The sequence below is a fragment of the Stegodyphus dumicola genome, chromosome 7 (genome assembly GCF_044657685.1).
Source record: "Stegodyphus dumicola isolate Sdum_Otavi_A_Nest chromosome 7, ASM4465768v1".
Classification (NCBI taxonomy): domain Eukaryota; kingdom Metazoa; phylum Arthropoda; class Arachnida; order Araneae; family Eresidae; genus Stegodyphus; species Stegodyphus dumicola.
Genome location: NC_140774.1, coordinates 1,814,340 through 1,830,332, shown reverse-complemented (window position 1 = coordinate 1,830,332; position 15,993 = coordinate 1,814,340). Strand labels below are relative to the sequence as shown.

General features: G+C 34.6%; 1 protein-coding gene across 1 annotated transcript in view; it reads right to left on the bottom strand.

The window, feature by feature from the left end:
• LOC118203529 (uncharacterized) overlaps positions 1-15,993 on the bottom strand; it is a 52,899-nt gene that overhangs the window by 22,646 nt on the left and 14,260 nt on the right. The window contains exon 3 of the mRNA XM_085819805.1: positions 6,063-6,204. Coding sequence (XP_085675931.1) covers positions 6,063-6,204 — 142 coding nt within the window. The remainder of the gene's footprint in view (positions 1-6,062; positions 6,205-15,993) is intronic.

Sequence of the window (15,993 nt, the reverse complement as noted above, 5' to 3'; positions counted from 1 at the left end):
ACATAGATAGATAGTGTGATAAGGTCGCATAGATGTTCTTTGTCTGGTTTGTGCAGGGGGATCGAATTTCAAAGGCAATGGTATCTCTTTCACACCAGAGGAGAAATCCTGTTCCAATGAGGCCCCTTAGTTAACTATTCTGGTTTCACCTTCGAAGGTCAGTCTGGCCAGAAATAAAGAAGTCTTTTAGTGGGGTTGGAATGTGGGTACCTTTGTTTTGGACCAGGAGAGGAATCCCCTCCGGAGTTCAGCAGAGATAACAACACTGTGAGTGAGAAAAGTTTTGGCAGAGATAAAAAGAAGTTGGTTTTCTGAGAAGAGCCAGGACCTTCCTGCTGGAACTATGACTCTGCGTGTATGTCGTTGATCACACAAATTCCTGTTTAGTAAATTTCTGAAATTATGAGAGTTTATGTATCCAAGTCCCACATCAACATGAACCCAATTGTTAAATTTTTTTTTTTTTTATTACAATTCATGTTATTGTTAGAACTTGAATTAGAAGTTCATTTCAACACTGTATTTACAACCACGATTTGTGTAGTGGTTTCGGCCACTATACCACAATAGGTAAATTTTAAAAAGTCTATTTTTTAATTTATCTATTGTAGTATATAGTCATTATTAATTAAACTTTTTAAAGTCAACTCCTGCTGAGATGGCAAATAGCCTTAAATAGCCACTATCTGGATGAAGTTCAGCTAAACCAAGATGAAGAGAGAATGAATGGCAAAAAAATTTGCGTAAAAGGTATGTGGGGGCACCAAAATCTTTTAAGTGCTCAGAGGCCTGGCTAAAAGTCATAATCTGCTCCTCTTTAAAAACTCTAAATATTTTAACTATAACTACGTAAGACAATACAAAGCTAATGAGACAAACATTTACTGTCGTTCACGACTTCTTGCAGTGGTGGGTTATTTAAATAAAGGTTCACAAAACAAATTTCAAAAATTAAATAGGCAGATATAATATAACTTAGAAGTTAAGGAAAACGATGCAACTAAAAGAAAACAAGTTCATTGTAGCATTAATGTATAAATACTGTTTTATTTTATATTTATTTTAATAAATATATTTCTTAGTTTTATTTTGGGGATCCATAAATTCAAGTCCATAAACAGAGAAGCCGCCACTGACTTCTAGCATGATTTGTCTTCATTTACAAAAAAAAAAAAAAAAAAAAAAAAAATATTAAAAAAATTCTTTTCAGCACACTGATTGTAGAACTGCCTTAAAAATGCTTATGATTGGAATAATTAATTTACTCCTGCATTTCTTCATGCTAAGAATATAGGCTTGCAAATAAACAAAAGCTTCCCGTATACAAAAGAACATTGCGACACTGTACTAGAAATATAGTACAGGAATATTATGAGGTACAGAAAAATTAAAAGAAGATTCTTAGGGCTGAGAATATAGAATACAGTTTTGCAAATAAACAAAAGCTTGTCGTATACGAAAGAACACTACAACACTGTACTAGAAATATAGCACAGGAATATTACGAGGCACTGAATTAAAAGAAGATTCTTAGGGCATAGAAAACAGCTTGAAAATAGATTTAAGGACATGAACACCTGAAGAAGACCAATGAGTGCTCTGCATTCTATCAGGAGGTCAGCTACTGTATCCAGGGAACTGACATCACCAAGTTTGCAGAAAACAGTATCTGCTGTTAAGGAGCTTAAAAACTACAAGGCACCTGGAATCGAACTCATACAGGCAGAGCTTCTAAAATATGGAGGATCAAGTGCTACGGAGTTTTTCGATAGAATCATTATGAATGTTTGGTCAAGTGAGAAGATGCCAGACAACTGGCACATAAGTGTTACATGTCCAATCTACAAACGAGGGAGACTCTGGTTTGTGAAAACTTTAAAGGGCTATGTTTACAGTACAAGCTTTCTCCAAATTACCACACAAGAGACTTGTTCCTTATGTGAACAGAATTGCTGGTGACTATCAATGTGGATTTTGTACAGGTAAATAAATCTACTGTCAACCATATCTTTGGCCTTAGACAAATTATAAAGAAATCCCATGAATTTAATATTGATTTGCATCTCTTGTTTATTGATTACAAAGTGGTGTATTGACTGCAACAAATTATTAAGAGTAATGCAAGATTTTGATATTCCCTTAAAACTGCTAAAATTCGTAAAAATTACACTTAGTGTGATTTTTGCAGGGTTATGATTCAAGGTTACATTTCTAGTGGCTGCCTCATTGCTAAGTGACAAAGAGATGGCCTCTCATGCCTTTTATTTATAACATGGATTAAAGCATTTACCAGATCTAGCTTTTTATCTGGAAAGACGAAGGTATTATTCTACAAGACACTAATCTGTCCTGTCCTGATATATGCTTCGGAGACCTGGACTCTGAAAGAGGTTGGGATCTTGGGTACTTTTGAATGCAAAGTTGTAAGAAACATTTTTGGAGGAATTCAGGAAAATGGTACCTGGCATAGAAGACGCAACACCGAAATAATACCGAATGTTCAAAGACCTAGACTTTTTTCATTACATTAAATTAAGCTGCCTTGATTGGGTTGGACATGTTATCCATATGAACAATAACATACTAAAAAAAATGTTTTCAGCTAGACCAGGTAATACAAGAAGAAGAGGAAGACCTAGAATTCTATGGATAGATGCTATAGAGAAGGATTGTTTAGTCGTTAAAACTAAAGACTGCAGGGGTTTGACTGTTAGTAGAGGTGGTTGGAAACCTCTAGTTCCAACCATTGGCTGTTGTGCCATGGATGATGATGATTTCTTGAAGCTGAGCATTGTTTTTAATATAGTACAAAGTTCAAGATCTGCAGTAGTCCGGACTTTGGTGGTTCCAGATTTTTCTTGACATTAGATCATCAGTTTAAATCTTAAAAAAAATTTTAAGTTAAAAATATGAAAATGTGCTTTATTAAATAATGAAGCATTTATGAGGAATTTATCCCCCCCCCAGAAAAAAAAGAAAAAGGGCTCAACATTTATTTGCTTGATTTAGTAAACATTTATTTCAATGTAAGTTGTTTAAGTAGCTTCTTTTATGTGCTAATACTTTCTCTTTAATTCTACAAACTGACATAATTTCTTGTTCAAGTGTTCTTGTGTCGAGATTTCCCACTAAATTGTCAACTGAAATTTTTTCATTCTCAGCAAACTTCACTATCTCTCGTAATATTTTCTGGATTTACAACCATACCAAGATTTTGTCATTTGTTAGTTGATTGAAGATTCAGGCATTATCATTGCAATAAAATATTCTGTTACTTCACCTTCATTTATTACTTTGCCATGTTTCTTCACAAAATCTATTAATTGAAAAATTTTGCTTTTTGTTTGCGTTATCTGAAAATCTTCAAATTCACTGCTACTTCATAAAGCTTAGCTAGAGTCATCTACACACTATTGGTGACATATCATGATATTGGCAGCTAAAGATATGTTGTTCTGCTAAAGTTTGTTTTAATTCTATCACACGCTGTGCAATCAAGCCCAACTTTATTAGTTTAGTTATTTATTATGGTTACACATATTTCCCATACATGTTTAAGGCTTATCCGAGTCCCCTATAAACAAATTTCTACACATACTTAAGGATTATTCAAGGCTTGCGCTAGGCATTTTGCAGTCTTTGCGAGTCCTAAATTCTGCTGCCAAGCACCTCCTTATATTCTAAAAATTTTGCATCCCAGTACTTTTTCTAAATTCTAAAGATTTCGCCATTCTTTACTTTTGTTGCTTAATGTTCTCTAAATTTTAAAATTTCACCTACCCTAAATTCTGCTTTGGCCCAGTCCTCGGCTTACCTGAATAAAAATTCAGTTACTCTCAATTTAAACAGCACAAAATATAATCTTTCGCCTATAACTTAATAAAATCTGTTTTTTGCTTATGAAAAGAAAGTTTGTTAAATTTTTATTTCTCAATCTACTCAATACTTTGCAGCACAGTTAGCTGAAGTCTGTAATCATCACTAAGCATAATGTTAACATAAACAGTTACTATGCTTTTTTGTATTCAATTACTAATTTTTTTTAAAGTTTGTGTAGATATCACTTGCTTGATAGTTACACAGTGGTGAAAGTAAAAAATAATGACTAACGATTTGTCAGGTTGGCATCATGGATACAAATTATTCAGTAAGTGTAATAATAAATGACTGCTTCTTCAGGATGGTGGTATTTTATGTAGTGTCGAAGTGAAATTAAGAATTGGGACTGCTCACGTCTTTTATACAAAATACCAAATGCACACTTATAAAGCATATAAAAACACTTTATAAAAAAAAAATGTTGCTAGTGGTTCAGATGTCTGAATTATAGATACTAATGTCTAATATCCAGATTTCTGACTTTATACTGTATACCACATTCACACAGAAATTGTTCAATTCTGTTCAACTTTGTGGGATAGTTATGATTAGCTGTACCTTTTTGCATTTGTTTCGACATGAGTGTTTTTAAGAGTTTTACAAAAAATACTCAAAATAATCTTTGAACTCTTGAAAATTTTTCCTATGGATGGGACATAAGAACCGTAAGACCTTTTTTAAGATTTGAAATTGGTTGGCATGCAGATCACCATTATCCATGGAACATCAAATATTCACATAGCATCCATCAAGAACTTCAACCAAAGATGGTATACAATAAAAATATTATCTTTATTGCAAGACTTCAAAATGCCCACCACTCAACATACTGAACTCGGTTATCTGCACTTCTCCTTCGGGTTGCCGTAAATTTCAGCAACAATGCAGGGGCATCACGTTCATTTATCCCTACCATGACACATCACAACATTACTCCTGCATTTCTCTCATTGTTTTAAAAGTTTATATACCACATATGCATAGTTATTGATGTTTCATTCTGTTCAGCGTTGTCGACTAGTCTGTTCTGGTTTATTTTAACATGGATGATTTTTCAAGAATTTTATGAAAATATTAAAAATATCCTGCCACGGTTGTGACAATTGATCCTGCAGAATTCTGAAGGACTTAATGCCTCTTTATTTAATGAAACAATCAGCATTCCACCCACTACGCTTTTGTACTTTGTAAAAAAGCTTTCATTGATTTCTACTATTTTGTTAGGCACTCTGATTTTACTGGAAACTGTTTAAAATACAATAAGCATAAACATTTCACAGGTAACTATTCCAAGCTAACTGTTTATAATTGTATAACTGTTTTATCAACCATATTCAGCTAAATACACGTCTGTGCATTAATACACACTTTTTTGATGGTATGCTAACATAACTTTGAATAGAGCCCACTGGTTATAAAAAGCAGATTCTAAACTTATATATATACAGTCAAAAGTTTTTAATCCGGATCTCAAACGCGGTGCGCAATGAACAGTTGACCTGTCAGCTCTATCCTTATCTTCATGACAGATGTTTTTATTTTATTCGGCTTGTAATCCCTTACAGAATGTAGTATTTCATCTCGATCTATTTCATCTGTACTCTGTCTTTGATATGATTTAAATCAAATTCCTCGTCATTATAAATATCACAAATACACGTCAAATAGTTTTCTGGTTTCAATTTTCTAATTTCGACTATGCGTAATGTATGCTTTACGCATGCGCGCGTTGAAAGAAATATTTAATAAAGTAAACAAATAAATATTAAGCTTTTTTTTGTAAATTTTGATACCCTTTAGATCATAATTGCTCTTTATTTCATAAATTATGGTTTCATATTTTTAATTTTATAATTTCTGTATGCCATCTTACCAGATTTAAACTGATGATCTATAATCCGGAAGCCAAAGCTCCAATTAAAGACTTTTGACTGTATATATATTACAAGAAAAAATAACAGTACTAGCAGATAATTTACATTCTTGTTCATAAAATCAAGCAATGGCTTATCGAGAATCAAGGCTACATCAAAGAAAAGTGAAGATGTTATGAGTATGTTGGTGCATCATGTTTATCCATAATAAGTGCTAAATCATATATCCATAATAAGTGCTGCTTGCTGTCAGCTTCACAGTTGATGAGATAATAAATACATTAGTACTACTTGGTTTCTAATACTTACTTTCTGCTATGGACACAGGGTGCTAAAAATGACATCTGTGACGTCAGATACCAATCCTTTACAGGTTCTCCTCTTCTAGATTTAGTTTTTCTCCTAATGTAGCTCCTGCGTAAGTTTTGCCACCGATAGACGACATCTTGGACTGTGAAACAGAAAAGGCTGGTATAAAGATATCTGAAGATGCATAATGGGAATTACACTGCCCTCCAAAAGCTAAGGAACAGCATGTTTTCTGTGTCTAATTTGAGAATGAAGCAACATAGAAACAAAAAATTTAGAGGACATTTTCATTAAATAACTCTTTAATGAATGTGACATGTTTATTAAGTTCAACACAAACATAAATTACAACAAAAATCTGCACTCTTAGCAGAGAAATTCAGCCTTGGAGAAACAGTACATCACAGTTCTTCTGAGGAGAAATGTTGTGGTAACATTATAAAAATGGGTTCTAATAAGGTGTATATCCACCCTAGCTGCAACAGTTTCATGCCATCAATTAAGTTGTCTGTCAGTGAAATGGCAAGGACCAGACAAGGTGTAATCCTTGTTCAAGCTCATCTAACAACCGTGGAGAAGGATTTAAAGCAGCAGTATGTCTTCCAAGGTAGTTCCAAAGATGCTCTATCGGATTCAAATCTGTGATTGAACTGGTCAATCCATTCACTCTATATGTAACCAAGCTATTCTTCAGCAACCCGAGCTCAGTAAGAATGCTCATTGTGCCCATCAGAAAAAATCCAGGACCAACAGCAGCGGCATATGGGCAGACATATAGATTAAGGATCTCGTCTTGTTACCTAACACTGGTCAAAGTTCCTCCTTAGAACATATGCAGGTCACTCTGACCATCAAAAGAGTTCCCACCCCAAACCATTATTCCACCATCTCTGTACAATGTGGGATCGGTTTATCTGTTGCATTGTTCCCTCTAGATCAGTTGACAAGCTGAATCAATCTCCAGTATGAGCCAGGACTAGTCTATGAAGAGAATTTCACTGGTTATTGACTAGTCCAGGTGATGTGCTCTTTTGCCCAATACAAACGGGCAGCTTTCTGTGCTCGGGTCAAACAGCTGGTTATCTTGCATACAGACGTCTGCACACTATAGTAGCTGAGATATTTGTTCCTGTTGTCCCTAAATGATATGCCATGAACTGAGGCACAGTTTTGTTACTCCTTCTTCAGGCCAAAAGAGGTAAATAATGGTCTTCCGCAAGTCTTGTAACTCTTGGTTTGCTAGAGCATGCCTTCTAGACATAGAATTCTCAGATTCAAACCGATTCCATAGTCACTGGACCAGACTACAAGAGACATTGAAATGTAGCAGCATCAGCTTGCACATACCAATTTCCATCTATCCTATTACTTGCCACCTCAACAAATTGGGGAAAAACTTCTGCTAGACATCGAGACTCTCCTAGATTCTGTCAACGAAATTGCTAATAACAATTAAAGATACACTCGTGAAGACAACTTAAAATTTTTACATTTTTCTCCAACTCCTATACAAGTATAAACCTCTATAAAAAAAGTAGTAGTTATTGTTTTTGCATATATTTTCTTAAATTTTGTTACTATCATGCATATACACTGCTCAACATTGAAAATGCAACACCAAGAAGGAGTGGTCAGAAATTTATGCAAATTTTACTTTCACGTAAATTATGCACGTCACTGAGTTATGCGAATGATGTGAAATGTGGAGCTCTCCGACGCACGTGAAGTCAGATATAAGGGAAGGAACATGCAGAATGGGCAATACTCGTGTCGTTATTTCTGCCAAAAGAACTATTGAAGAAAGTTGGTTTTTGTCCCAGAGGATACATGTAATAGGAGAGAATGCCAGGCCGACGTCAACGAAGGCACTTCCAGCAGATAGACGATTTTACGAGGGGTATGGTGATCGGACTGAGAAGGGCGTGTTGGTCCTTACGTCAAATCACAGCTGATACCCACATGGATACGAGCACAGTGCATCGGCTATGGCGAACATGGTTGAAAGAAGGGAATGTGGGAAGAAGGAAGGGTGCAGGTGCAGCCAGAGTAACGTCAGCATGCATGAATCGACGCATCCGCTGACAAGCTGTGGAAGTCCTGCGATTCTGCAGCACATGCAAGATACCTTGGATGTTTCCGTGTTGACCAGTTCCCGTCGATTGGTTGAACATGGCCTGCACTCACGGCGTCCGTTAAGAAGACTGCCATTGACCCCACAACATAGACGCCAACGTTTAGAATGGTGCCAGACTGGAGCAATGTGGATGACAGATTGGCAAAACATCGTATTCTCAGATGAGTCACGCTTCTGTTTATCCAGTGACAGTCGGCACAAACTTGTGTGGCGTCAACTTGGAGACAGATCTAATCCTGCAGTAACTGTGCAATACCCCACCGCGCGACAACATGTCATAATGGTTTGCGGTGCTATTGCCTACGATTCCAGGTCACCTCTAGTTCATATTCAGGGCACTATGATGGCCCAACGATACTTTGATAATGTACTGCAGACAGTGGCAATCCCCTACCTTCAGGGGCTGCCTAATGCAATTTTTCAGCAGGATAACGCCCAACCACACAGTGCTCGTATCTGCCAACATGCTCTGCAAGGTATACAGATGCTTCTCTGGACACCATACTCTCCCGACCTTTCTCATATCAAACATGTGTGGGATGTGATTGGATGCCAATTGCAGACTCTGCCCCTGCCTCGTTCAGAAGACGAACTGTGGCAAATAGTTGAAAGGAAATGGAGAGCCATCACTGTCCACGGTGGCCCTACATCCTATTGAGCCGACGCTGTTCTCGTTCTGTATTCTATCTGTCTGTGTCTTTTTCTAAATTTTATCACTTTCTGACCACTCCTTCTTGGTGTTGCATTTTCAATGTTGAGCAATGTAATTTAAATGTTCCTGAGATCATTGTAATGGTGAGCATTGAAAAACATGCTGTTCCTTTGACTTTTGGAAGGCAGTGTACTTTAATAAAACTACATTACTGAGCTGTCAACATTATATTAATATCATATGAAAATTGCTAGAAAAATATTTTATACACATGTGACCAAAAATTTTTAGGTTACAGTCTAAAATCTTAGTTTACCATTAAAAATTTTTCAGAATTAAAGCATTTAAAAACTTATCAAAATTCTGAAAATTGTAATTTAATTTTTGCATTTAGATTCCAGTTTAAAATCTGGAATAGTAATATGCTAAACAGTTATGAAAGACTAATTAATTTAGAAACTAATCCCCAGAAAAAAAAATGCTAGAAAACATTAGGTCATGTATTTAAGACTACATAAAATAGTGATTCTAAATAGTATAAAAGAAACTTGCTACGATTACAGTCATATGATTCTTAATTTGCAAAAGGTTTTTAATTTTGCTTAAGTGACATTTTGTCCCTTTTCTGTCATTGTCATTCTGAGTGTAAATTAATATTGTTGCATGCGTATGGGTTCATAATAGATTGAATGCACAAGTCCAATAAAAAGTTAATAACATTTATTCTTATTACAACAGATATAACACTATTGGAATTTTCCTGAGAAATATTCTTATAAGTGTTCATAATATCAGGTAGTAATAATCAGAAGAACACAAACACGTAAAATGGAATGCAATACAACCAGTAGCTATAATTTAAACTACAAAAAATTTTAAAATACAACGCAGTTCAAAGAGAAAGCTAAACAAATCGTATTAACAGTAACTAAGCAACTGAGCTGATATGTCTCTCTCCAGCTTTTTAAAGCTTTCAATCAGTCGTGAGAGAGTTCTAGTAATTTCTTTGCTTCTGGAAATTTCTGAAAGCCCAAAAGAGGATGGAATTATGGTTACAGTTAACACAGTAGTCAATTACATTTATTCAAATTAAATATAAATTAAAGAGAGATCCATTTATTCAATGTTAAATGCACATGCTCTTATATTTTTACTTTTTCAGCATAGCTTTCTCTTAAAATATGTCTCATGTCCACAGGGAAATAAAACACTTTTAATTATAATTCTACTAAAAATATCTAATTAAATACAAAATTCGTAACAATATTTTGGATAAATATGGAATTCAAAATACATGGCTCATAAACAGGGCAGGTGCTAGAGTTTTTGCCACATCGTGCAAATTCTGCGAATCTACACTTCTGCTGCCCAGTTCCTTCCCAACTTCTAAAAATTTTGCTGCCACCAAATTCTGCTGCCCAACCAGCACGTGTGCACCAACTGCCAAGCTCTCGTACCAGCCCTGCTTGTAAAAGAGTTTCAGGATGCCTGATTGGCTATTCATCAAACCTTTCAGCATTTGTCTTTTCTTAAGTATACTGTCTGCATTAAAAAAAAAATATCTGAAAGGTTTTTTTAGATTTTAAATTACGTCCAAAGGGGCTTCATTTTATTTATTTTTTTTTAACATTTTGTGTGTTACCTTTATTTATTAAATATAATGTTCTTTGCAGTTACGTCATAAAATCCAGTTCAAGAGAATTATTGCAAAATAATTTAAAAATAAGCATATCTTTAGAACTTTCGAAACACAGTCTTACACGCTGGAGATAAGAACGTTTTCTCTGTACAACGTTGCCATTGCTTGCTTTGAAATCTTCCGAGTTTATCAAAAATTCATTAAAATTTTACAAAATATGAAATCGATAATAAAACAAATTCCAAATTTAGGCTTCCAGATGCCCATATATATATTCACAGGAAGATTACATTATTCAAAATCTGATGGCTATAGGTACCGTTGTTTTATCATAATGTGAGAAACATACATACATTTATGCAGATTCTTAATTATTTAATTTCTTTAAATCTAATACAGGGCAATAATATTTGGTGGCAACAATCTGAAAAGTGAACTAACGCTTGTAGTGAATCAACGCAAAATGCCAAAACGAAATTAATAGTCCCTCTGGCCAAATTGTCCCTTTGGACTAAAATTAAAAATTAAAAAGAGAAAAAAAAAAGTTTCTTAGACTTTGATCTTACCACCATAACTTAACCTACTATTATGACAGTGCGACCTTCTAGATGTTTGAAGCTCTAAGTTCATAAAGGTCATACTTTTTCCCACAGTTCTTGATAAATCTACAAATTCTTCAAGGATAAGGTTAAAAGATATAAATATGGCTCTTTGAAAAAGGAGATCTTCTGAAAATATCAGTTGGTATCAGAACACACTAAATGTTAAGAGGAGCACATATTTATACAAAATGTTCAAATATTGCAGCTCTAGCACTTCTAGAAATGATGGGGAATATACAGAATATTTCTTTGTAGAATAAAATGACCATTTAAGTAAATAAATAAAGAATAATCAAACATGATGGTTGGTTGGTACAACAATTTTTTTACCTTCGAAGTTTCTAAGAAGATTTATAGCCCTTGATAGATGGATAAAAATTCAGAGAGAAATATTTGATGAATTTACCTTAATTGTTTCGAATTTTTTATGAAAAGCCAGGGAAAATGAAGTTATCTAAACATTTTTGGTGGGGAGGCAGGTTCCTCCCCACCAAAAATGTTCCACACTATTACACCTCTATTACTTAAAAATAGTATCAAGAGCCTTATAGCCTTAAATTATACCTGCAAACTAGTAGCCATCAAGGGTGCTTTAGATATTTTTTACTCCAAAGCAGTTAAAAATTCCAGTAAGTTCATAATTTTCTCTTATTTTAAATCTGTGCTCCGAATGATCCACAGGGTCAACTCTCATCCTACCAGGGCATTTTTGTGCTCATAAACACAATAATAGCTGTCCCAAAAGCCTGCACCCTACATTGGATTCTAGTGCATGCCAATATTTTTGGTAACGAACAGGCCGACTACCTTGCCGAAAAAGCCCGAAATGGTACTCAACTTCCCACAGTTTAACGCTTTCTGATCCATATGTGATAGCCAGCCAAAGACTCATTTCCTAACAAATTAAGAAAAATTCTATTCTTTAGCTAAACTGCAACCAAATTATTTCATCTACCTTAACCAGATTGAGAACAAAAACACTTTAAAGGACTGAAACTATCACTTAATGGTCAGCAAAGTTATAATTGCTGCCCTCACTATCCAGGTATACAACTTTCTCCCGTACACATCTTTGACAGACCTGCTATACTGGCCAGATTCTTCAGAATTGATTTCATCCCCTTAGAGTGCCAGCTCCTATATTCTTCAAGGATCGTCGATGTCGCTAGGGCTGTTTTAGATACTTACTGCAGATATTGCAGACAGTTTCTTCACAATAGCCAATTTACCTTTCTGCACTAACTTTTGGAAACACAACAACTCTCTCGTGCCAAGTGACAAACTTATTCAGAGCTTATCTCATGATAGACTAATAATGATCACTAGGAAAACGATAATATTAATGATCATTGGTGATAGGAAGACTGATAGCCATTTGATGATCAGTTTAAAAAAGATCAGAGTAAGTTTGATAATTTGGCACAGTTCAATAATCAGAGAGCTCTTGATAACATTTAAAGAACCATAATAACAATGAAGTATACAGTCAAAAGTCGTTAATCCGAACCTCAAAGCTACAAACTTTCTGCGCATGCGTCAACACACAGGCGTTTATACATTCGCGTAACACCTTTATGCATGCGCATATGCGTGTGCGCATGCATATAATACGTTTACGCATGCGCTTATGTATAACGGATGGTATAAACCAAGCTAAAATTATCAAATTATCTATTTCAGTTAATGTTGCAGATTGCATTGTTTCTTAATCTTCGAATTGGATCCGGCTTATTATTTTTTGCAAACTGTTAGAGCAATTTTATAAAAGTAAGCTTGAACTTTCGATTATGTTGAATAGAATTTCCGATGCTGGAGCTCCCAAAGGATCTACAAAGCGAAAGTATGTTTCAATGTCCATCGAACAAAAAGTGGAGTTGCTGCAAAAATGAATAAAGGCATATCCTTTGTTTCCCTAACCATTCCGAAATCTGTTTATCAATTTCATGCTGCTCTGCGGGAGGGGGGGGGGCGGACGTCGCAGCGTGCAATAAACTGGAAGTTGATCTGTCAGCACTATCTTTATCTTCAGGGCGGATGTTTTTATTTTACTTGGCTTATAATTCCTTACTAAATGTAGTACTTCATCTCGATGTACTCCGTCTTTGATATGATTTAAATCAAATTGCTCGTCATTATAATTCGCCTCCAATAGTGAAGAAAGCGACATAGAGGTTATTGAAAACGAAAAAATTTCGATTGACAAGTTAGTCGGTATTCTCGGTACAGTAATTACAGGACTTGAACAGCGAAACTTTGTAACTGAACAAGAAATTACGTCTGTTTATAGAATTAAAGAGAAAGTATTATCACATAAAACGAAGCAACTTAAACAACTTACATTGAAAGAAATGTTTAATAAAGTAAACCAATAAATATTAAGCTTCTTTTTTGTAAATTTTGATACCCTTTGGATCATAATTGTCCTTTATTTCATAAATTATGATTTCATATTTTTAATTTTATAATTTCTGCATGCCATCTTACCAGATTTAAACTGATGATCTATAATCCGGAATCACCAAAGTCCCAACGAGTCCGGATTAAAGACTTTTGACATCAAGTGTCCTCTTGACATATTTCTTTTCTTTATTTGCTAATCTTTTATTTTTGTGATCTTCCATTACTCAAAAGTATGAAAATATTGCAAAAATGATTATAGTCTTGTCATATCAACAAGCATTCATGGATGTTAGTAAATGCACTGGAAATAGATTATTTTAGACTCATATTATCTGGCATATAAGGACACACATTGTATCCTTTTTTTAAGTTTTCCAGAGTTATTCTCAATACTGAAATTAGATTGGCAAAATCATTGTTATGTTCTTGATAAATACAGTTTATCTGCACAACAAAAAATTGTAATTAAATCTTAAAATTCAGAGATGATGAGAGAAATTACTTAAGAAAAAATACTGGTTACTTAACGGAAAAGAAAGTTTTCTGCCACACCACATTCTACCTGGCAGAGGCAAATTTCACACCATGAAAGAATAATTGGAAATAGACTTTATCTGTTTAATAGATAATCAGGCTCTTAACAAATGATTTAATTTTTAAAAATGTACAATGTCAAGCTACTTAGCTGTATAGGACACCAGTAACATGCTGTGGCCCCATTTTGGGCAATATGTTCTTGAACACCCTTTATACTGCATTGAGTGAGCAGTGAAGTTAGGTCTTGTAGCATCATTCACCATACATCATTGATGTAATACCATAATTCATTTGTGGAGGAGGGAAGACATTAATCAAACTCAATTATTTTCAATAAATACTTGATTAGTGAGAAGATCAAGGTCAATCAAGTGATTTGTATACCTTGCAGTGCATTTAGAGTAAGTCAAGTAATATGTGGTTGGTATTATCCTGTTGAAAATGTTACTTGGAATGCCCTGAAATACACGACCAGATATGGCTGCAACATATCATCATCATAATAGGATCTTATTAATGTGCTTGTAATGCATACTACAGATAAATGGCTATTTAGACTAATAGTACTTTAAATTTATATTCCACATTGACAGGCCATGCATCACTTGAAAATGGGATGGGCATTTACCTAGTGCTAGATTGTTTCCACTTCTTCACATGCTAATCGTTCGTTTATTTCACTTAATGTTTCTTAAGTGAAACATGACTTATCTGAAATGCTCTGCTGTAAATTACTACTACTTTATGAAGGTGATACCATTAACATAAAATTTTACACCTTATCCCATTTTTCAAAAATTTTGTGTATCAAAAAGCCAAGTTCATCATCTCTTTATTCTCATTCCTCTGCAGACAGTTTCTTCACAATACACACACACACACACTTCACAACACTTTCTTTTGCTGCTGCTTCTGAGAATGTTTCAATTCTTTCCTGTTGAAATTGCTTTTTTGGGGAGGGAGGCTCTGGTAACTTCTCCACGTCTTCATTTTTAATTTCCAAGCCCAAAAGTTTTGCCTAGAAACCCAATATAATAAATAATCAAAATACCCTTAGACTCAAAGCTTCAAAAACACTGCAACACAATCTGGCCATAATTTCCTCCAATTTAGCAAATAGCAATAGGCCAATGGCTGTCCTCAAGTATATAATGTAAATTTGTAACTGCCTATGTCATTCTATTTCTATGTTTCTAGCCAAATCACCAGCTCAAACTGGCTTTTCTGGTCTCTAAATGCAGGGTGTTATCTCATGTTCAAATATCTAATTATTATTATATCTCTGTAAATTCAGTCAGCTAGAATCTCTTTTTAGTTCTCTTTCGTACAATTAGGAAAGTTAAACTGTTCTACATGGGGTACGACCTTCAGCCCAGGTACTCAGGTGCCAACGCTACTCCTAGACTCTGACTGCGAGTCAAATTCATGATCCTGTAAATCACTTGCTGCGAGATTTTGTTAATGAGGGTTAAATTATGGAAAATGTTAAAATGGTGTTTTTAGAAGTCCCTGGGAATTAATTTTATATCAGAGGTCATCTCAAAACACCATGAAAATCATTTGTTGCCAACTTGACTATTCAGAACTCAAGATATCAATCATTATCCAAGACTTTTTTCTTTTGTTCAGAGATAAACGTTCAAAACACACCTGTATATTTTTTTCTGTGGATTGCTTATACAAGAGAACAGCAAAAATATTTCCCACAAATGAAGAGACAATTTCAATTTTGCTACACATAAAATTTAAGATGTGAAACACTATACCATCTTGTTATAGGTGTTGAATAACTGCAAGTATTCTTATGAAAAGAAATGTATATGAGTAGATGAATGATGCAAACTAAAACATCACAGTACAGTATACAATTCAAGAGGGACTTTTGACTATCCATTTCTGCAGAGAATTGACCCTTTAACAATTTTTTTTAAAAAAAGGCTTTTCTAAAAAATCAGCAAAATGTTTCC